Source organism: Colobus angolensis, unplaced genomic scaffold (assembly GCF_000951035.1).
Source record: "Colobus angolensis palliatus isolate OR3802 unplaced genomic scaffold, Cang.pa_1.0 Scaffold531, whole genome shotgun sequence".
In the NCBI taxonomy this organism is placed as follows: Eukaryota; Metazoa; Chordata; class Mammalia; order Primates; family Cercopithecidae; genus Colobus; species Colobus angolensis.
The window spans coordinates 602269-623547 of record NW_012118833.1 but is presented as its reverse complement, the minus strand read 5'-3'; the positions used below and the strand labels follow the sequence as shown (position 1 = coordinate 623547).

Below are 21279 nucleotides of genomic sequence, written 5' to 3'. Positions count from 1 at the left end.
ACCCTACTTTGATATCCAGGATGAAGGGAAGGGGAAGAATCCTGTTAATTATGCAGTACTTTTTCTGTAATTTCAAGAAGGCTCAGCCTACACTTGTGCACCTTAAGCAAATTCAGCTACACCCACTCAGACAAGGAGGAAGGGAGGAGGCAGAGGAGGAGAGCGCTCCAAGCTCATTACCTATCCTTTCCCATTCCCATGTTTCACCTGACCTAGGGGCTTCCCCTGCCCCCAGAGAAAGGTAGGCCTCAGGTCACAAACAAATCAAGAAAAATTAATAAAATGGCCTTTGACTTTGAGCAATCCAAGGGCCAAAGTTCTTGAGATTTAATATTGGCATGAGATATTTTTGCCATCTGCACTCACTTGGCAACCAGCCCCTCCCCTCCCCCAGTCCTGAGGCACAGCCCCCCGTGGCCCATCCCTCAGCTAACCAGAATTCTCCACCGAAACACCTGCTCCTCCACATAGCCCAATTCTAAGGACTCCATTCCAGCCTGCGTAAGAAGTGTAGAAAATTACAACTCAGCAAAGAACATTGTTTTTTTTCTCCCCCAAACAAAATAACTGTGTTTTCAGGATGAAAGCAGAGCTGCTGGTTGAGTTGGAGGGTGGAGAACAGAGCCCAGCCCACTCTCCCTTCCTGCCCCGGAAAACTCTGGGGCCCCATGGGCTGTGGCTTGGAGCTCCTGCTTTAGGATGTCCATGTGGTAGAAGGCCCCACAGGCCCCATGAACCCCGACTGTGCATGCTCAGGTCGTGGCCCTCCCCAGAGCAGGCTGTGAGCTGAGCTGTGGTCCTGCCACACTGGCTGGGCCCTCATCACAGTCCCAGCCAGGGGAGAGCCCTTGGCTGGCGGGGGTCTTCTGTCCCCTCCGAAGTCTCAAAGCCCACCATCCACCCCTCCTCACAGGCTGACGCCAAGATGGTGTGCGACGTGGTGAGTCGGATGGAAGACACCGAGCCCTTCTCTGCAGAGCTGCTTTCTGCCATGATGCGGCTGTGGGGCGACTCAGGAATCCAAGAGTGCTTCAACCGGTCCCGGGAGTATCAGCTCAATGACTCTGCCAAATAGTGAGTGTCCCGGCGGGTGCACAGCCTGGAGCCGGGCAGTGATGCGGGAGTGGAAGGGGACTGGCGATGGGGATTGGCAGAGCAAGGATTCTCGTCTGAGGTCATGCCTGCCAGGAGATGTTCTACTACAGGTGGGGGGTGTCAGGAAGGAATGAGAAGGGGCCTCTCTTCCTGCCCCCCAGGAGAAGGAAGAGGCCAGAGAAGGCAGAGGACACAAGAGACAATCACACAGTGGAAATTCCCAGAGGGCGGGACCTTGTCATTGGCCTGTCCCGAGGAGTGCCTGGCATTGCAAAAAGACGGCTTTCAAGTGTAGCAGCTTTGGTTTTTCATGGGGAGCCCCTGACTCCATAAATACAAACCAAACCAATAGCCATATAGACAGAAAACAAATGGTGCCATTTTGTTTTATTTTAGAGAAAATAATAAGTTTTCCATTCCCTTATCTTCAAAATTAAAAATAAGGGCCGGGCGCAGTGGCTCAAGCCTGTAATCCCAGCACTTTGGGAGGCCGAGACGGGTGGATCACGAGGTCAGGAGATCGAGACCATCCTGGCTAACACGGTGAAACCCCGTCTCTACTAAAAAATACAAAAAACTAGCCGGGTGAGGTGGCGGGTGCCTGTAGTCCCAGCTACTCGGGAGGCTGAGGCAGGAGAATGGCGTAAACCCGGGAGGCGGAGCTTGCAGTGAGCTGAGATCTGGCCACTTCGCTCCAGCCTGGGCGACAGAGCGAGACTCCGTCTCAAATAAATAAATAAATAAATAGATAGATAAATAAATAAGGAATATGTAAGTCTAATTAATATAATAAATGTATACTTTAATACTCTGTTATAACTAAATAAGGGAGATGACAGGAGGGCAGGAGGGTGGAAGGAGGAAAGGAAAGGGACAGAGGGAGAAAGAAGAGGAGAGAAGAGAAGATGAAGTAGGAAATGGTAAAAACCGGAGGTGGTTAGAAGGTGCTCCCGGCTCTACCCATGACCGCAGGTCACAGGTCCATTGGCTGCAGCTTTATCACTCTAGGGATCTCCAAGGATATCCTCACTGCTTCCGTGCCCTTGGCCCCTAGATTGGAGGCTCCAGAGCCCTGGGATGGTCAGTGTTGGTCAGGGACATGTCTTCTGTCATGGAGACACTGGGGTTGCCCCCTTGGCTTTTGGGAAACACACCCCACTTTTGCAATTGCAATCTGGTACCCATACATTCAGTGGAGACTTTCTGCAAGGAGCCTCTGCGCTTTACCCCACTGACTGGGAAGACTCTGACATGATCCAGTCCAGCCATTTTCACCAGGTCTTCTCAGCTGGGGCCATTTTGCCTCCAGGGGACATTCAGCAACATCTGGGGACATTTTTGATGGCTGCAGCTAGAGTGGTTCTCCCGGCAGCTAAAGTGGTGCTCCTGGCAGCTAGAGTGGTGCTCCCAGCATCTAGCAGGTAGAGGCCAGAGATGCAGTTAAACATCCCACAGTGTGCAGGATGGCCCCCACAACAAAGAGTTGGCGTGGCCCCAGACATCCATAGTGCCAAGATTGAGAAACCTGGATCTACGCAATGCCAACGGACAATGGCCGAGGCCAATGTTCACTCCTGGACATTTCCACAGGCCACATGGCAGCCAACAGACTAGGGGCGTGAGCAAGGCCAGGAGCGGCTTCCCATTTCTGCACACCTAGATTGACCACAGGGCAAATGCCAAAGTCCTGTGAGTTCCAGGTGATGACTACCTAGGTCCCTGGGCCTGATGAGCTCCCAGGGACACCCTGGTGGTCAGGGCAGTGAGCCCAGAAGCTCAGTGTCCACCATTCCATATGCTCAAATCACAGACCAGAGCCAGGCAGGAGAGAGTGACTTTCAGCTGCCCTCCTCCCTTCTACCACTCCCTGTCCCTGCCCTGGAGTCCAAGGCCTTCTCCCCGAGAGTCAGCAAGACCCTCAGGGGCCTTTAGGGCCAGCTGGCCCAAATCTGTCTTCTAGTGGCTCACCAAATCCTGCTCTCCACTTACATTTTTACCCATTTCACTAATTATAACATGAATCCATTACAAGAAAAAAAAAATTTAAACAAATGCAGAGGCATATAAAATGAGAAGCAGTCTTCTTCCTACTCCCCTCACCAGCCCTGCCCCTCCCACTTTTACCCACTTCATTTATTTGTCCCAGTGGCATCCAGAAAAACTTGATCCTCCGACTCAAAATAGTATTTACGGCCACCCACTCTGGAATCGAGGGAGCTCAGCTCACCTTCCTTCCTTCCACCGCTCTCCACCTTCACCTCCGGCTTTTTGCTGGTTATAGGATTATTTTTAGTTCTTCCGGTGCTTACCTTTATAACTTTAAATAAGAAACTTGAGTCAGTATTTGTCAACTCCCCACCAAGTAAGCTGAGGAAATTCTCCTCCCTGCAGCCTCGTCTCTGCCTTCTTTCAAATTTTCCACTTCCCAGGTTAATGATGTTACTATTCTCTTCTGTCACCATGGCTGGGCTTTCTGTGTCTCCCCTCTGGGAGAGGGCAGGAAAGGCAGGGGACACACAGGTGCTCAGGGCCGGAAGGGCCTGGCACGTTTCCTGTCTTAGCAGTTAGACCTCAGCTTCTGACAAAGTCTTGGGCCCAGTATAGAAAGCAGATCAGAGTAGGTTTGTTGTGCTGGAAAGGAGAGGGAGGCCTCACAGGGCTGCCACAGCACATGTTTCCAGGGGGTGCCACTGACACCCTAATGCCCCAGCCATCAAAGCACCTCTCTGCCCAGCCCTTCACAGGGGAGGGACCAGGGCACAGGCTCCTGAGCAGGCTCTTCGTGGCCCCCGGCCTCTCTGAGCAGGGCTGACTCTCCCCTCTGGATAACCACGTAGAGGCGGGTCCCAGAAACCCTGGGCACATCCATCCAGGGGCTGTGAAAGGTACTCTGGGGCCTAGTTGGTGCTGGGTTTCCTCAAATCCAGTTCCCCACTGCGTTGTCCATGCTGGCATCCGAAGTTTCTTCTCCTCGCCTTCTCTCTTGACCCCACTCCTATTGGGCTCTTGCTCCTCTGCCTGCTGAGATGGCTCATAGCCCAGTCTTATCCTGGGGGCTGCTCCATCAGCCTCCTCCCACTCAGGGCTCAGGGTTCAGTCCCCCAGTACCTGGGACCTCCTTTCACTCCCAGCACCCTCCTCCTCTCGGGCTGCCCTTTCCAGACTCCCTCGATGCCTCCTGCCCACCCACCCAGGCATCCTGCCCACCCACCAACGACAGGGGAGGTCTGCTGGGGGCTGCTGTATCCTGTCCCCAAGCTCCATCCCAGAAGCACCTCCTGTCGAGGCCTGGTGCCTGGTGACCTTCTCCTGTCTCGTTTTAAACACCTTGTACATTGGACAACTCTCGAATTCATATTGCTAGCCCAGCCCTCTCTCCTGACTTCTGCCTACTCAGTGTCTGTTTGAACATCAAATGAGTCTCAAGTTAACGTGAGCCCATGGGACCCCTGGCTCCCATCCTCCCCATAGAACCTGCTCTGTGTGCTCCTCCCTCCCTCTACGTGTGTCTCATTCCACCACTTGGAGGTATCTCTACCTCTGCTCATCCTCCTGTATCCCACACCCAGGCCACCAGCAGATGCAGCTCCTCTGGCAGGTACATCAGATTCTGACCACTCACACCCTCCACAACCACCCCCACTGTGCCAGTGCCATCTGGTGATGACAGCAGCTCTGCAGGCCCCACCCACTGACCTGCTCTCTTGACAGCAGCAGGGCCGTGGTCAACATGCTTCTGGCCAGAACCCTCGAGGGGCTCCCGTCTCACTCAGAGTAAAAGCCCAAGCTCTGACAATGACCTCAGGGGCCTGCTTGCCCCAGCCGGACTCTGGCCACCCTCACCTCCACCACCTTTCCCAGCCTCACCCACCACCTGGCCCCTCCGCGTGTGCTTCCTGCCGCCACACCTGCCAGTTTTTCCACCGGGCCACTCGAGGCCCACTTGCTCCCTCATTCCCCTCAGTCTTCCCTGTCCAGACGCCTTCCCCAACTACCTTGCATCAAATAGCAGCCCCCAGTAGGCCTCCCCCATCACTAACAGCCTGATTCGTTCTCTGACACTACCTCCCGATGTATTGTATCTCTGACTGTCCTGTTTATCACCTCACACACGTGTGTACACTCCCCCGGAACGCAGGCCCTGGGAAGGTGGGGCTGTGTTGATTGCCCCATCCCCAGCTCCTGGAACAGTGGGTAGGTGGGATGGGCAGCAGGTGCGCTGTCAGCCTTCCCGACTGGGTTGCTAAGCAGTTCTCCCACCACTCACCCCACCTTCCACAGCCGTCTCCTTGCATGAGGCTCGGCCAGCACAGAGAGGCCAGAGGGCCAGGTTGCCCGTCTAAAGATGGTTTGCCCTGGCTGGGAAAGGAAGAGCAGGACCAGACACTTCCAGGCTGGTGTCCAGCTGCAGATGCGGGGGACGTCCTCACAGCTTGGAAGCAGAGGTCATGGGCGCCAGGGCAGGGCAGGCACAGAGGCTTGGGAGGGGCTCCTTCTGGCTGAGACCACAGCCTGCCCAGATACCACTGGCTGGCAAGGAGGCTGTAGGGCTGGGGGCACGTACAGGTCTGCTCTGCCGCCTTGGCTCCTTCACCCCCATCCCCACATCGTGCCCTTCCACAGAAGGCAGTCAGGCTCAGGAGAGGAGACCGGGAGTCTTGTTTAAATTTTTTTTTCTGGATTTTAAAAATGCTAATAGAGTCCAATTTAAGAGCATAGGGTCTGGAGCCAGTCAGAACTGGACTGGAATCCCAGCCAAGTTCATTTTTCTTTTTTTTCTGAAACAGAGTCTTTTGCTCTGTCACCCAGACTGGAGTGCAGTGGCACGATCTCAGCTCACTGCAACCTCCGCCTCCTGTGTTGAAGCGATTCTCCTGCCTCAGCCTCCTGAGTAGCTGGGATTACAGGCGCCCAGCTAATTTTTGTATTTTTAGTAGAAATGGGGTTTCACCATGTTGGCCAGGATGGTCTCGAAATCCTGACCTCATGATCTATCCACCTCGGCCTCCCAAAGTGCTGGGATTACAGGCGTGAGCCACCGCGCCCTGAGCCTTGGAATCCACCCTTTTGTTTTCTTTTCTTAGTGTCATTCTCACAAGGATTGTCACTGGGTTCTCTCAGTGAACGCCCTAGCTGGTGGCGGCATCTGCCCTTCCCAGCCCTGTGGACGCTCATGAGCTGGTCAGCATGCCCATCTCTCATGCAGCGGTGACTGCAGGTCCAGCCAGCAAGCTGGCCCCTAGCAGGTCCTGAAGCAGATGCAGCATGGGACCCCACATCGTCCTGTGGTTCAGACACTCGGGGCTCCTCCCTGTGGGCTGCTTGTGGTTCACGCTGGCAGCTGGGATGGGTGGCCTGGCAGGCTCTGTGGATCACTGAGTCTTCCTTCAGGCCTGGCCCAGCTCCCTACTTCCTGGTTTCCCAGATCCTACCCTGGCTTTAGATTCAAACTTAACCCATAATGAACCCCAAAGCCCTTGCAGGCAGCATCCTCTGAGTGCTTGGCCTGAGGCCTGGGCAGGTGACATGCAAAGGCCGGGTCTGTTCCCACAGCAAGAGGTAGCAGGGGTAGAGAGCCCTGATTCCAAAGACTGGGTCCCAGGGAGGCCCAGCCGCTGTATGGCTGTGTAGCCCTGAGCCTCCAAGAGCGTCAGATTGGAAGGGGCACACAGACCCCTTGGTAAGTGAGAAGGAAGTGTGGAGAAGGCAGGGAGCTGCTCGGGGGCCTCCGAAGCCCCAGCGAGTAATAAAAGTATGGCCTCTGGGGCCAAAGGTCTGGGTCATGGCCTCAGGCAAAGTACTTACCTTCGATGAGCCCCAGTTTTAGTACATTTAACTCAGGGAAATGACGCATGAAACATGGTTACACATGGAAAGAATAGAACCTGTCTGTTGGCCATTATTATTTTTTACATGAAGAAATGACAAAACAGTATTATTATAAACATGGAGTCTCATATAAAAGGTTGACCTTGTCTAAATGTCCCAGGAGCTGCGTGCGTCGCCCTTTTGGCTACGAATGAGAGTGTGAGGCCAAGACCCTAAGACCCTCTTCCTCAGTCGCCCCCACTCCCTGTGGCCCGGGATGGAGGTGATATCGTTTCCACAGTGACCTGGAGGGGCCCTGACTGAGACTGGACTCCGACAGTGGGTGGCCTGGCCAGTCCTGAACAATGTTCAGGCATTTGGTCCATGGTCGCCTGTTTGTTGCTGTCCTCAGCTACCTGGACAGCCTAGATCGGATTGGGGCCGCCGACTACCAGCCCACCGAGCAGGACATCCTCCGAACCAGGGTCAAAACCACTGGCATCGTAGAAACCCACTTCACATTCAAGAACCTCCACTTCAGGTGAGGCCCAGGGAGGCCCCCGGGCCCTGGCGAGGGCTAAGAGGGGACATGCCCAGCCTCTCAGCGCATTTCGTCGGCAGCGCCCAAACATCATCCTGCCCCAGGGACCCCACGGGTTGGGGCAGGCAGCTGGATACCAGAAGGAACCTGCCTGTGTTTCTGCCAAGTTTAGGGGCTGCGGTGAGCAGGGAGGCTTCCTTCCCAGAGTGAGGCTGTAAGGAGCAGGGAGGATTTGGACAAGGAGGGGCAGCCCATCCCTGAGGTGACTTCCAAGGAGGAGGAGGAGGAGGGCTACCAGGGGGCTCTTCCAAGATCACCTTACGGGGAGGGGCCAAGAATGGGGCTGGGTAAGCCCATGCTGCCTCTGTGAGACCCTGAGGACCCACGTCATCCCAGAGCTGGAAGGAGCAGAGAGCGCAGACCCACCCTCTCCTGGTACATGTGGGAAGCTGAGGCCTAGCAAGAGCAGAACTTTCCTCAGGCACGGAGCATGGCTAGAACCCAGGGGCTCTGGGCCTCAGAGCAGGGGCCTGATGGGTGAAGTGGTTCCCCGGGTCCTGCTGCAGTGCTGTGTCCCCACCTGCAGTAACCTGCATGCACGGAAGCCTGGGAACCCTTGCTCCATCCTGCAGGGAAGAGAGGCCAGCAGAGAAGGGGAGGGCAGGGACCCCCTGCAGGGAGAGCTGAATCCTAATATTCCCTGCCTCCCATGTCCCCGGCTCCCGCCCACTCCTGTTCAGACTGATGGGCAGAGGCTCTGGGCCCAGGAACCGCTAGGCCTCCACGGATCTGGGAAGCAAAACCTTGGTCAGAGCAGCCCTGAGGGGCCTCTCTTGCCTTCCCAGGCTCCTTGGTCTCTCCTGCTCCTCCAATGGGAGCGCAGGATGGGGATCTCAGCTCAACCTGGCCCAGCAAGGCAGGGTCTGAGAATAAGCATTCTGGAGGGGCCACAGAGGCCATCTGCCAATGCCTGTGCATTACAGATGGGCAGGTGGGATCTAGGGGAGCCAGTGACAGAATGAGAACCAGACCCATTCCTTGCTCCAAGCCCACTCTTAATCTCTGCCTGCAGTCGCTCTATTGTGTCCGGTGGGACCAGGGATCCTTCCCTGTCCCCCTCTGGCAGGCTGTGTGTCAGCAGGCGTCCCAGATCTAGGAGGCTGCAGGGCTCCTCACTCTGGGGATTGGGGTGGGAGATTGACCTTTTACTTCCAGGACATAAGTCCCGCCTGCCCACAATCTCTCCCAGAGTTTCTGTGCCCCCTCGGGGGTAGAGTCTGAGAGGGGGAAGAGGCCAGGCTCTGACTGGCCAGAAAGGGGCTGTACTGGGCAGAGGTGAGAGCGCCAGCTTTGTCCACAGCCAGACCCAGCTCCACTGCAGCTAGACTCTCACCAGCTTGGGCATGTCCTAAGCCCATGGGTGGCTCACTTCTGCCATCCACATAACAGGTGACATCTCCTGCCTGCTTCCCCCCCACGCTGGTTTGGAGTTTGTCCAGAGCAAATCCAGGAAGGAATAGACTGAGGGGAGGGTCCTTCTGAAAGGAGGACTCTCAGAGTCCTTCCTGGGGGTGGCTCAGATGCGCCCTCTTAGTAAAATGCCTCAGATGCAAGGGCAGGTCTTTGAGTCGTGATATGTGAGCACAGCCAGTCCCAGGACAGCCTCTGGGGGCAGTGCCTGGGGATGACAGTGATCCAGCTGTCTGTCAGCACCTGGAATGACGAGGTCTTCTAGTAAGGGCTTCTAGTGAGGCTCTGAGCACCGTGGCCCCCATCCTCTGCCTCTCAGCATGCTCACAGCTTGATCCCCAAGCAGCCCTCACCTGCCTGGACCCTGCGCCTACCAACTCCCTGCCTCCTACAGGCTGTTTGACGTCGGAGGCCAGCGATCTGAACGCAAGAAGTGGATCCATTGCTTCGAGGACGTCACGGCCATCATTTTCTGTGTCGCGCTCAGCGGCTATGACCAGGTGCTCCACGAAGACGAAACCACGGTAAGTGGCCTGGGCCCCCCGGGCAGGGGGCAGCACTGAGGAGACAGCCGCAGGACAGGCGAGCCCTGTGAGCACTGGGCCTCGGGTGCCCACAGTGGCTCTGGGGTCCAGCCAGCTGTCATGGTTAGAGGTTTCCATCATGGGTGGGCCGTGCCGGCTCTCTCCACCAGTTCCGTATTGCCAAGGCAAATGCCTCATGATGCCAGTGTGACGGAGCCTGTGTGTGCAACCTGATCACACATAGCCATGCAGAATGTGCCTCTTCCGTAACTTGGTGGAGTCACAGAGGCCATCAGGCCAGAGCAAAATTAAGCAAACCCTAAAAATCCAGGAGGCAGCCAAGCAAGAATGTACGTGCAACAGAAATAGCAGTCTTAGCCTGACAGCCATCCATGGGGCACTGGCCTCAGATGCTGCTGAAGCAGTGTGGGGCTGGGGATGCTGAGGAAGAGGTGGGGAGGGCCCAGGATGCTGCAGGAGAGTTGCGTGGGGCTGGGGGTACTGGGGAGCAGTGTGTGGGGCTGATGGGCCAGGAAGGGCAATGGGGATGGGACATGCTGGTAAGTGACAGTCATGACTCTGGGCTCCTTTGCCAAATGCCAGATTCACATTCAGCCTGGGGCCTCAGCGAGGGGACATTCCCCTGGGAGAGTGCAGCCTTCCTCTGGGCCTAGTCCTGGCTCTGCTACTCACTGGCTTGCTGCTGAATTAGGCAGCACCCTTTCCGGCTCAGTTACTATGCTCCATAAAAGGGGGATAATAATAGTACCTGCCTGTTGGGGGCTGTCGGCAGTGGGATGGGTAATCCATGCGCAGCGCTCTGGAGCTGTTTCTGGGACAGCAGTGCCAAGCTGGTGGTTGTGCGGTGACTGGTGATTGCCCTGAGCCTGCGTGTCTACTTCATGGTCCCCTTCTGGGCTGCAGCCCGCCAGGCACCGAGCATGGCCCACTGGAGATAAGCCCCAATACTCCTGACAGCGGGGCCCATAGGCCATGGGGTCACAGCCTGGCGTCTGTCATCTCCTTCTGTCTGGAACACGGGCAGACCCCACCCCACGCCTCTGCGGGCTGGCACCGAGGGTTTGAGGTTGGAGGTGGAGCTTGTTGTCACGCTGGGCCTTGAGTGAGGCCTGTCTTCTCTCTGGGTCTGTTTCCTCATCATTTCTGGCCCAACTGGTCCACTGGGCTTTGCGAGGATGGGATGAGCTTTGGGGTATGGGCTACCGGGCACAGTGCTATAGGGAGGAGGAGCCGCCGCCCTGAGGGGCTTACACAGAGTGATGGGGCTTTGGGCTGGTGGTGTGGGTAGTCTGGACCCGTTCCGTGTACAGGCTCACCCACCTGGCTCTTCCTATTTCAGGCCCACTTGTACCCCTGACTTGGGTTTCTGCTGTAATTGTTCTCAATGGCATCTGCAGGCAGTGATGTCAGTCACCAGCTGAGTCTTGATGCTGAGTGGGGCAAGGGTGGATGCACTTCCTGGGCCATGCTTGGACCCACACTCACTGGCCACCCAAAGCCCAGGTCAGCCTCCTGACCACGCCCCCACAGTGACTGCCCAAACATTCCCCACTCCTCACTGCTGGACTCTATGCTGTTAGGGCCACTGCTTCAACTCCTGGGGTCTGAGCTCCACTTGGCTCAACTTTTTTCCCTGTGTCTACCATGGTTTCAAAGACAGCAAAGGAGCTGGAGGCAGGAAGCCAGGAGGGCCCTTCCCCCTGGAATCCAGCTTCTCCCTGGACTTGCCCTGCCAGGCCTGTGGATGGCTTCAACCCAAGCCCCAGGCCCACCGGCCATGGGGCTGGGCTCTCACTCACCTCTGGAAGATGGAAGCAAAGGGACGTCTGGGTGGGCCTAGCAGCCACAGGCCCCAAGCTCTGCGGCCCACGGGTCCCCAGTGAGCATGAGCCTGATGCTGGGCCTGGCACTGGGTGACCTTCCAGCCTGTGGGCCTTGTTGCCTGGAGCACTTGCCCTCCAGTCTTCACCTTCTCTCACCTTCCTTTTTCCCTGTTTCCCCTACCCTTCCACACAAGGGCCGGAGCAGAGGACCTTGGAGAAGCCAAAGCACGTGGAGCCAAGGTCACAGGCAGGCTCTTCCTGTGTCCTTCCTTCCCCAGAGCTGGCCGCCATCGCAGCCTGGGGAAGAGGAGCAACTCGTGCAGGGAATGGGGATGACTTTGCAACCTAACAGCAGCCACAGAGGCAGCTCATTGCCATGGTGGCAGCAAGAATACTGCTGCTGTAGAGCTAAGCAGTGGTCGCCGTGTGCTGGGGGCGCGTGCAGAGGTGGCAACCTGGGAGTCAGACAGGTCTGGTCCAGGGTCTAGCATTGCCCGTGCCACCTCTGTGATCATGGGCAACCACTCCCCCCTGCCCAGGCCTGCACCTCCTCCTCTGTAAATGGTGACAATGGTAGAATGGCCTCGCAGGCCACGTGAGGACCACTGGGCTAAAACCTGTAAACGTGCCTGTACGCAGGAATCATCACTCAGTGAATAGCTCCTGCGGCTACTACATTCATACGCTGTGGCTAGAGGTCAGGTTCTAAGATGTGGGAGCTCTGTCTGCCTCAGAGAGGCAAGAGCCAGGCCCCAGGGACTCAGGCCTTGGTCCTCAGCCATCCTCTGGTCAACGCTGTGCATCCCTCTCTGGCCTGGGGTGAGAGCTGGGGTGACAGCCCGCGACAAAGGTGTCTGGAAGCAGCTCCTGGAGCCAGGCCAGGAGAGTCCTGGGGCTAGTGGCTGCCGCTGGCCCTCCAGCCGCCCTGTCCGCTGCATCCCAGGAGCCCGAGAGCCTGGTCCTGGCCTCGTACCTGCTCTCAGCACCACCCAGCTGGGCCTGCGGCTGCCACAACTTCTCCACTACCACAGTTGCCGCCACCGCCTGCAGGGCCTTATCTTGCCAAACCAAGGCCAAAACCAGTTCTGAGAGACCCTCCAAGCCCGGAAGGTATGAAGCACCTCCCTCCAACCGAATCCATCAGCTAAGAGTTGAAAGCAGCAGGTTCTCAGGGCGCCGCTGGGTGACTTTGCTGTGACACCTGCCCAGCCTGCCCCTGCGCCCACACTCCTCTCCAGCCACTTGGCCTGGGCTCATCCTGCCCATCCTGCATCTCTTGCGCTGCAGTCCACAGGCCCAGGATGGCCATGGCCCCTGTGAGCCCACACAGAGCTCTCTGCAGGAACTGGCCAGGATGCCCTGGCCCTGAGACTGGTTGAACCAATTTTTCAGTATTTTTCTCTCTTTCTCCTGTTGGGTTTTTATCTTCTTCTCTGCTTTAATCTGTTTTGCTGTGTTTCATCTTGGGGTTCCTCTGGCCCCTCTACTGAGAAACCAGCCCCAACAACCAGTTCTCCCAGAGCCTCCCCAGCCCCAGCCCACCAACGAAACTACCAACCACACCAAGGCCACAGCAAGCTCACCCCCGAGACGCTATCCCACTGGTGTCTGCTTCCAACTCGGGATTAATTCGAGGATCTCTTAGACCTCGGTTAATGTTTCCCAGCCGAATGCGTGCACCCTTCCAACCTCGCTGTCGAAACCGAATGAGACCCTGGTAGAGAAATCTGCATGACCGGGGTTCCGCGCAGATGCGTTCGGTGGTGGTTGCGGCCCCTGCCCTGTACGTGCATGGTGCATGTCCTCTCCATGAGCTGGAGCCTCTCCAGTGACCTCACTGCCCCAACCTGGGGCCAGCTCTCTTTGGAAGGAGGCAGCATCCCCCAACCCTGCCCGGCCCTGCTCCGCCCCGCCCTGCCTGCGTGTGGAATGAAACAGGACCACGTCCCGTCTGTCCTTGTGGATCCTCCCGTCTCCGTCCTGGTGGTCTCTGTCCCGGTGGTGCGTCCAGCCACATTGGTGGACCTTCCCTTTGCTTGTCCCGCTGTGTCATTGGCCGTGGTGGGTCAGGGCTTTGGATGCTGCCGCCCCTCACTCGCCCCTCCACTCTGTTGCAGAACCGCATGCACGAATCCCTGAAGCTTTTTGACAGCATCTGCAACAACAAATGGTTCACAGACACGTCCATCATCCTGTTTCTTAACAAGAAGGACATATTTGAAGAGAAGATCAAGAAGTCCCCGCTCACCATCTGCTTTCCTGAATATACAGGTAGAGACCCCTCCAGGGACAGCAGGCCCTCGAGGGAGCGGGCCCCATTCCCAAAGCCCAGTCCACCCTTCCTGTGCTCTGTGGATGCCCCCGACTCTGCCACAGAGAATCCACACAAACGGGCCCCACCCTGCCCCCAGATTGTGCTCTAGCGAGGAGGGGCACCTAGCCGGGGCTTCCTCATCAGGGAAAGCAGGTGGAGCCCTGGCTCTGCCACTTATGAGCTATGTGACCATGGTGGCCTCTGGGAGCCTGAGCTCCACTGTCTGCGCACAGGGGCTCTCTGTGACAAGAGAACACTGAGAAGATGAGGTGCGGGGCACAGAGGCTTGGAGTCAGGCAGCCCAAGGTTTATGCCCCAGCTCCGCCACTCACAAGCAGCTCAGGCAGGTCATGCAGCGTCTCTGAGCCTCAGTCTCTGGGTCTGTGAGGTGGAGTGATGGCTGTAATTGCCCTCACCTCCCTCACAGGTGCTGTGAGGAGGGAATGAGCTGATGGGCACGCAGAGCTTCATGTGGTGCTCACATAGGAAGCGCTCCCCGCCTGTCTGCTCTTGCCTTTAGGGTTATGCCTGTAACTCACACGGGGCTGCTGCAGGATTCAAATCACAGAGCTTTGCAAGCAGCAGAGCCCTGGCCCCCTACATAGGGTGCTAGGGATGCGAGGCCAGCCCTGCCAGTGCTGTAGTGGGTTTACCTGACCATGGGGTGCGTGGGCAGCCAGGAAGGCAGCATGACCAGGGTGTCCTGAGGAGCTGCAGGGTGGCAGCCCTGGTCAGTGACCCCAGAGCAGTTACAGGGCCCTAGCATAGCCTGGGTGCCCATCAGTTCTTCTGAGATGGCCAGACCCTGACCAGAGAAGTGAGTGGGAGGAGAAGTGGGGCACCCTCAGCCCGACCTGCCCTGAGGCCTGGAGGGTACAGAGCAGGGGCCGATAGAGTCCCAGTGGGGCACCCCGGGGGCTTGGGGCCAGGCAAGCAGCACAGCTCTCCTACCTCCTGCCTCCGCCCGTCCCCCAAAATCAGGCTGAGTGCCTGGCAGGCCAGTACCCAGGCACGTCCAGCTGTAGTTGAGTAGGGCTCAGCCTCCCTGGAAGCTCCCAGCCAGCTTCGTCTCTAGCCGTAGTTGAGGGCCTGTGGATCCTGCCCTAGTGACCTGGGCTTGTGGCCTTTGGGGCAGTGGAAACAGGTGAGGTAGGTCAATTACCAAGGCCAGTTTGGGGCTGAAGTGGGGAAGGAGGAGGGGACAAGGGAGGCTGAGTAGTCAGCTGCAGTCCTAGGACACTCCCCAACCTCCAGCCCGGATTGAGCAAAGAGCTGAGGTCTGGCAGACCCTCCAGGCTTTCTGCACAGCAGCCTACTCCAGCTTAGAGCTGCGGCTCTGAACTCCAGCTCCCATCCCTGCTGCTCCCTCCACAGATTGTCGCAGCCCTGCTTGTGCCTGGCATGGATTCCTGGAGGCTGAGGGCCTTCAGTGCAAAGCTGGGGTCCTATTCTTCTGCCCCTTCCCAAACTAGAAGCTTCTCTTCTAGACTCTCCTTTCCCTGTGTCTACCTGGGAACCAGCTCAATGTGGTGTCCCCGAGGAAGGTAGCATCTGAGCCAGGCGGTTGTTAGTCCCCTGTGAGTGAACATCAGAAACAAGACGTTTGTAGGCTCCTCCTCCCACCTGGCCCAGCAGTGGCCGCAGGAGGTGATGTCAAAGCCTGCTCTGTGAACTCCCAAAGGAAAAGGCCCACCCACAGGGCATGCATCAGCCAAGGATACCTGCATGAGCCCAGTGCCCTCAAACCTCCTTGCACGTGACCCACGGTAAGATGCAACATTTGCCTCAGGAATCCATAAATGGCTGGGCGTGATGGCTCATGCCTGTAATCCCAGCACTTTGGGAGGCTGAGGTGGGCGGATTGCCTGAAGTCAGGAGTTCGAGAACAGCCTGGCCAACATGGCAAAACCCCATCTCTACTAAAAATACAAAAATTAGTCGGGCATGGTAGCGCACACCTATAATCCCAGCTACTTGGGAGGCTGAGGCTTGAGAATCACTTGAACCTGGGAGGCAGAGGTTATAGAGAGCTTTGATCGCACCACTGCACTCCAGCCTGAGTGACAGAACAAGACTCCATCTCAAAAAAAAAAAAAAAAAAGGAGACTATAAATGCATGTATAAAAGGAAAATGGAAGTTTCACGAAACAGTACTCCCTTTAATACTGGTGATTGGCTGGGCACAATGGCTCACGCCTGTAATCCCAGCACTTTAGGAGGCTGAGATGAGAGTATCATACCACTTGAGCTTAGGAGTTCAGGACCAGCCTGGCCAACATAGTGAGATTCCATCTCTATTAAAAATAATAATAATAATAATTAGCCAGGTGTGGTGGTACATGCCTGTAGTTCCAGCTACTCAGGAGGCTGAGAAGAGAGGATCAGTCACTTGAGCCCAGGAGGTGGAGGCTGCAGTGAGCCCTGATTGCACCACCACACTCCAGCTTGAGCAACAGAGCAAGACCCTATCTCAAAAAAAAAAAAAAAAATTAGATAAATACAGGTGATATACTGAGAGACCTGGTATTTTGTATCTTTCATGACTTTTACACTGTCCCACTGTGTCCTGACTAGATCCAGGACCCCCTATTGACTTTGCTGACCCCTCAGGTCCCCTCCATCAGATTTTCCCTGTGCAGTCCCATGGGCCTCTCGCCTCACCACACCTTGCCTGTTTGCTCTGCAGGCCCCAGCACCTTCGCAGAAGCTGTGGCTTACATCCAGGCCCAGTACGAGAGCAAGAACAAGTCAGCCCACAAGGAGATCTACACCCACGTCACCTGCGCCACGGACACCAACAACATCCAGTTTGTCTTTGACGCCGTGACGGACGTCATCATCGCCAAAAACCTGCGGGGCTGTGGACTCTACTGAGCCTGGGCACCCTGCCCGGCACCCTTGCCCTGCCTGGCCTGCCGCCCCCCTCCCCTGGAACCAGGCTCCACCACTCTCAGACCACTCTTTGCACTTGAGAAAGAAGACCCCAGAGGCTGGCACCAAGGGAGGGAGGAGGGAGCATCCTCCACCTGCACCCCCCAAAAGAACTCGTGGTAACGCATGGGCGGGGCGGGGCCGCCGAGTGCATGCTTCAAGGCCAGGAGACTCCGCCGCTCAGAGCCTCTGCGTCATCTCTGAGTGCTTTATCGGGAAGCTGTGGGGGCAGGGCAGGGCCGCCGTGTGGCCCAGATGGGCACACCCTGCACCTGATGTCTCATTGGAAGCCTCAGTGTCCTCCTGTCATCTTGGATGGTGCAGTGGCGCAGACAGCCCTGCAGCGGGATGCTGGCAGGGCGGGGTCACAGGAGCCGTCCTTCCGCTGTGCCTGGGGTCTCTGGTGCAGGGCAGTTCCGTCAACAAAAGCCAGGGTGGGACCAGGCCAACCTGGCATGGGTGGGAGGACTCAGGCCTTGGCGATGGCCTCCGTCTCCCTCCCCTGGGTCTCAGCCCTTCCTTCTCTGGGTCATCCTCCCTTGTCTTTGCTCTCCCAGAGAACCCCCATCCCTGACTCCTCCGAGTTCTGGAAATGCTTCTTGAGACTGACTTATGGCTGAGATAGATGGTGGGGGGGAGGGGAAGAGGGAGAGGTGGGAGGCACGGGGGAGGTAGGTGGAGGCTCCTGTGTCGCCTGGGCTGGGGCCTTCCGCCCAGTCCTTGCAGGCCCAAGGGTGACCCCTTTCCTTTTTCCAGTCACCAGGAGCTCGGGTGGTCACTCTGAGGTGTGAACAGATACGTTTTTTCTTCAGTCCACGCTGAATTCAACTCAAACCAGCAAAGGCCTTCGGGCTGGGGATTCTGTAGTTGCAGAGGTCTGGGCGGGGCGGGCCGTGGGGTACGGTGTGCAGCCAGTGCCCCGCCTCACTGTCTTGATGAAGAAATCAGGGAGTTTGTCCGCAGCCGTTGGTGTCTTCTCAGCCCCTGGGGACAGGGGACAGCAGGGGATGGAGCTGACACCCTGGAGTATTTGGGCCCAGGCCAGCACAAACACACTCCCCTGTCCCCCACTCTAAAGGGAGAGTCCTAGGACCCCTTAGAGGAGGCCTCACTGCCCAGATCCGTGAGCAGAAGAGGGCGGGGTAGCTTCTCCTGGGGACGCAGGTCTGGCTGGCCTTGGGCAACCAACACACCTCTCCCACTCCAAGATGCCTCCAGGTGGCTGAGGCCACCGCCCACACCCAGGCCAGTCGTGTGCTTGTACAGCAGGCTGTGCCTGGGGACCTAGATGTGCCATGGAGGGATGAGGGTACCCCCTGACAGGCCTCTGCCTCCCTCCTCAAGCCCTCTGTTCTCCCTGCCCCGACTCTGGACACTGCTTAGTCCCCGGCCAGGCAGGGCCCCTGGGTTTCCACTTGCAGCCCCCAGACTGCCCCAGAGCCAGGAAGCGCCAGTGCCAACAGCTCTGGACTTGTTGGACCCACAGGCACAGAGCTCTCAGTGGGGCCCAGGAGACCCAGGGACCTTCCCTAGTGCCAAATGCCTGCAGGGACCAGTGCCTGGGAAGCCTCTGGCAGCCAGGCTGCAGGAGTCCCCCATCAGCCCAAGTCCATTCTGCTGTGTGCACCTCAGTCATGTTTTGGACCTTGCACCAGGTGCTGGGGCATGGCAGAGGACAGGCCCTGGGAACCCAGTGTCCTGCCATGGACATTGGGCAGCTAAGCCATCCTGCCCAATATGGAAGACATGGCAATTATTTCTCAGCAGCACCACCCTGGGTGAGGCCAGCTGTGCCCCTAACTCTGCTCCAAACTGCAACCCCAGGCTCAGAAGCAGCCGGCAAAAGGGGGATGCTGGCCACGCTCCACCTCTAAGGCCATCACCCAGGAGGTGGAAGTCACTGGGCTGAAGGGCTCTCCATATCCCCCAGCAACCTCCCTCAGACCACAGTGACCAGAGCACCAGGCTGGGTTCAGGCTCCTGATCCAGGCCTTCCCTGTCTACAGAACTGGGGCTGGAGGAGTGGGTGCTCAGGCCTTCCCGCCGTCTGTCCCCGACCTGCCTTTCTCTTCCCTTGGATGCTCCAGCCTCCTCAGTTTCTTGCACTGCTCTCAATCCTCCCACCCTGGCCTGTGGGGGTCCTTGGCCCTCAGGGGTATCCAGGGAGAAATTATCTCCCTGTGCGTGACGCCTGTCATCCGTGTCGTAACCGGCGGCTCCACCTTGTGGGTGGCGCCTGAGGGTGACCGATGAGATTTGGCTCCGTCGTGGATGTGGATGTGGGTGTGGGAGGAATGTTGTGAGTGACCAGACGTGGGTGCGTTTCTAATCCACTGTGGTCCTGTGTGTGCCCTGAGGGGCCATGCTAACCTCTCCAATGGCTCGGATTTAGCAGGCCAAGCAGAAACGGATTTCTACAAAGAACGTCTTTGCCAAACTCATGAAAATTATGCCTGCCACTTTCATGCCTATGGGCCAGTCTTGTGACCTGCGCCCCTGGCCATCGTAAGAACCAGGTCTTGGCCTTCCCTCTGAGCACCAGTAGAGGTCCCCAAGGCTCTCTGGCCTGAGGAGGGCATGGGGTCTGCCCAGCCCCAAGCAGAGAGCACAACCTGGGCCCCTGGCCAACAGCTTTGGCATTCTGGGTTCCATGGGGACCCTGGAGCTCAGGCAGAAGACCACCAAAGCTGCTGCCAGGACGCAGCTGTCTGCCAGGCCCTCCCCACAGCCCAGCTCCCTCTGGCAGGAACTGGAGGCATCCCTGCCCTCCATGGTCTGCACTGGTCTTCCCTGAGTGTTCTTAGGAGCAGAGGCAGCCGCAGGTTCCCACCTGCAAGCCCTGTAACGAAGCTGTCTACAAACCCCAACAGGGAAGACCCAGGGGTGGTCTCACCCACGCCCTTCCCTTTGGCCAACATGAGTCCTGCGGTAGGGAGCTTAGCCCCTGCTCCCACCTGACACCCTACAGTTAGCACCCAGGGGTTGATTGTGGAAGTTCTTCCTTTTTCTAGCCCGCATCCTTCCTGGTCACCCCCTTTATTTCTCAGTCTGACCTGGTGCACTCTTGGCAAGTAAGTTCCCTGCAGTCCCAGGTGGATATTTAATGAGCACTCCCGCTGTTTCCTCCAAGTCAGCTAGTGGCCTGCCCTCCCCCTTTTCAAGAAGTCTGGGGCACAGAGCCTCCTCTGGCTGCCTCTTCTCTTCTCTGAGCCTCTGGGAGCCTTCAGGCACAATCTGGCAGTTCTTAGGAACCGAGACCTGAGGCTCCAGCTCCCCAGCCACCAGAGATTCAGTGTGCAGTGCTGAAGGCAGTCACCCTCAGGCAGTTCCTTCTGGCAGGCTGCAAGCCTAGAGTGCAGGATCCCAGCAGCCCAGGGAACAGGACCCGGGCGTGAGCTGCTGCCATGGGGTCTGTGGTAGGGCTCCCCATCTCCCACCCCTCAGCAAGAAGAGTCCTGACCCCACCCTGCCCAGAGAGGAGCTGGGGCCTCCAGACAGAGCCCACTCCGGCCAGATGAAGGCCCCTGTCAAAGAAGGGGCAGGCTGGGGGGAAAGCAGAAAGAATGGCCCCCAATCCAAACTCCTGGATCCCCTCCTTGAGAGAGGGGCTCCCCCTGGAAGAGAAGTTCTCATCCCCAGGCCCAGTGCAGCAAGACCACCAGCAGAGACCCACCGCCCTTCCTGGCAGAGCCGGCTGCTCGGAGGCACCACTCCTCTCCTCCCTTCCCTCCCCACTCCTCCTCTCCTTTCCCCTCCCCTCCACACCCACCCTGTTACTCCCACAGCTCTGGGCAGCCAGGCCCTCCCCTCCTGCCTCCTGGGCTTCTCTACTTCGCTGGTTCTGACCCATCCCTTGGCTCTGCCGGCCATCCCTCACCCTACCCCTGCTGAGTACCTTCTGCCTCCCCACGCACCCCCCTTCCCCGTCTAGGCCAGGTGGGCTCAGGCGTCCCAGGCCCTTCTTAGAAAAGCCGTCTCTCTCAAGTGCAGTGGTCCCACCTCCCAACCCCATCGCTGCCGCCCACCCCATATTAACTGTAATTTTGTAAGAAGAGTGACTTGTTGGTTTAATAAATCTCTAGTTATTGTAATAATTTATTGGCTGCCATAATGTATTTATTAGTCGCCTACCGTTAATAAAAAGTGCCCGCTTTCCTAGCATGAGTGTGATGTGTTGTCAGGGCCCAGGGAGCTCCTGCCAGGTGCATTTGCACGATGTGTGTCCTCGGGCCCTGCCCCATCCTGGTCCCAGGACTGCGGGCAGCCTGGTGGAGTGGGCACACTCCTGCTGGGGACAGAGAATCAGGGCGACTGGGCACCCTGCCCTCCTGTCAGGATCACCGTCTGGTAGGAGGCTGCTCCGTTCTGCGCCGAGCCACCTTCCTGTCCTGGAGAGCTTGGTGCCCACCTGGACACTTCTGTGGGTGACGCAGCAGTGGCCATGGTTGTGCTGGCACCGCTTCCTGCTGCTCCTGGGCCTCCACTGCAGCCTGGGGCAGGTGGAGGTCTCGGGGCTTGGCTGTCGGCCATCTGTGACCTCTGGCTTCTTTCTCTTTTCTCGAATGGTGGTATCTCTTCTTTGAATGTAGCCCGGCGTCTGCTTCCTCCGGGGAGCTTGTGAGGATGAACTGTGCTCTCAGCTCCTTGGCAATGGGCTCCAGGCAGTGTGCCAAGGGAGGGCAGTCAGGCCTGGGGGGCTGGCAGGGGTCTCAGTGCCGGCGCCTCCCCTGCCCTGCAGGATCTCCCCTCCTC

At 57.6% G+C, this 21279-nt stretch overlaps 1 protein-coding gene across 2 annotated transcripts in view; it reads left to right on the top strand.

Annotated features, from left to right (window-relative positions):
• GNAO1 (guanine nucleotide binding protein (G protein), alpha activating activity polypeptide O) overlaps positions 1-21279 on the top strand; it is a 166821-nt gene that overhangs the window by 136919 nt on the left and 8623 nt on the right. Inside the window, exons 4-8 of one of the 2 annotated variants that reach the window (XM_011961020.1) lie at positions 914-1074; positions 7316-7444; positions 9309-9438; positions 13400-13553; positions 16283-20685. In XM_011961020.1, the coding sequence (XP_011816410.1) occupies positions 914-1074; positions 7316-7444; positions 9309-9438; positions 13400-13553; positions 16283-16470 (762 nt within the window). In that variant the 3' untranslated portion in view covers positions 16471-20685. Of the gene's footprint in view, positions 1-913; positions 1075-7315; positions 7445-9308; positions 9439-13399; positions 13554-16282; positions 20686-21279 lie in introns of those variants that run through there. The other variant, XM_011961021.1, reaches the window with a different exon arrangement.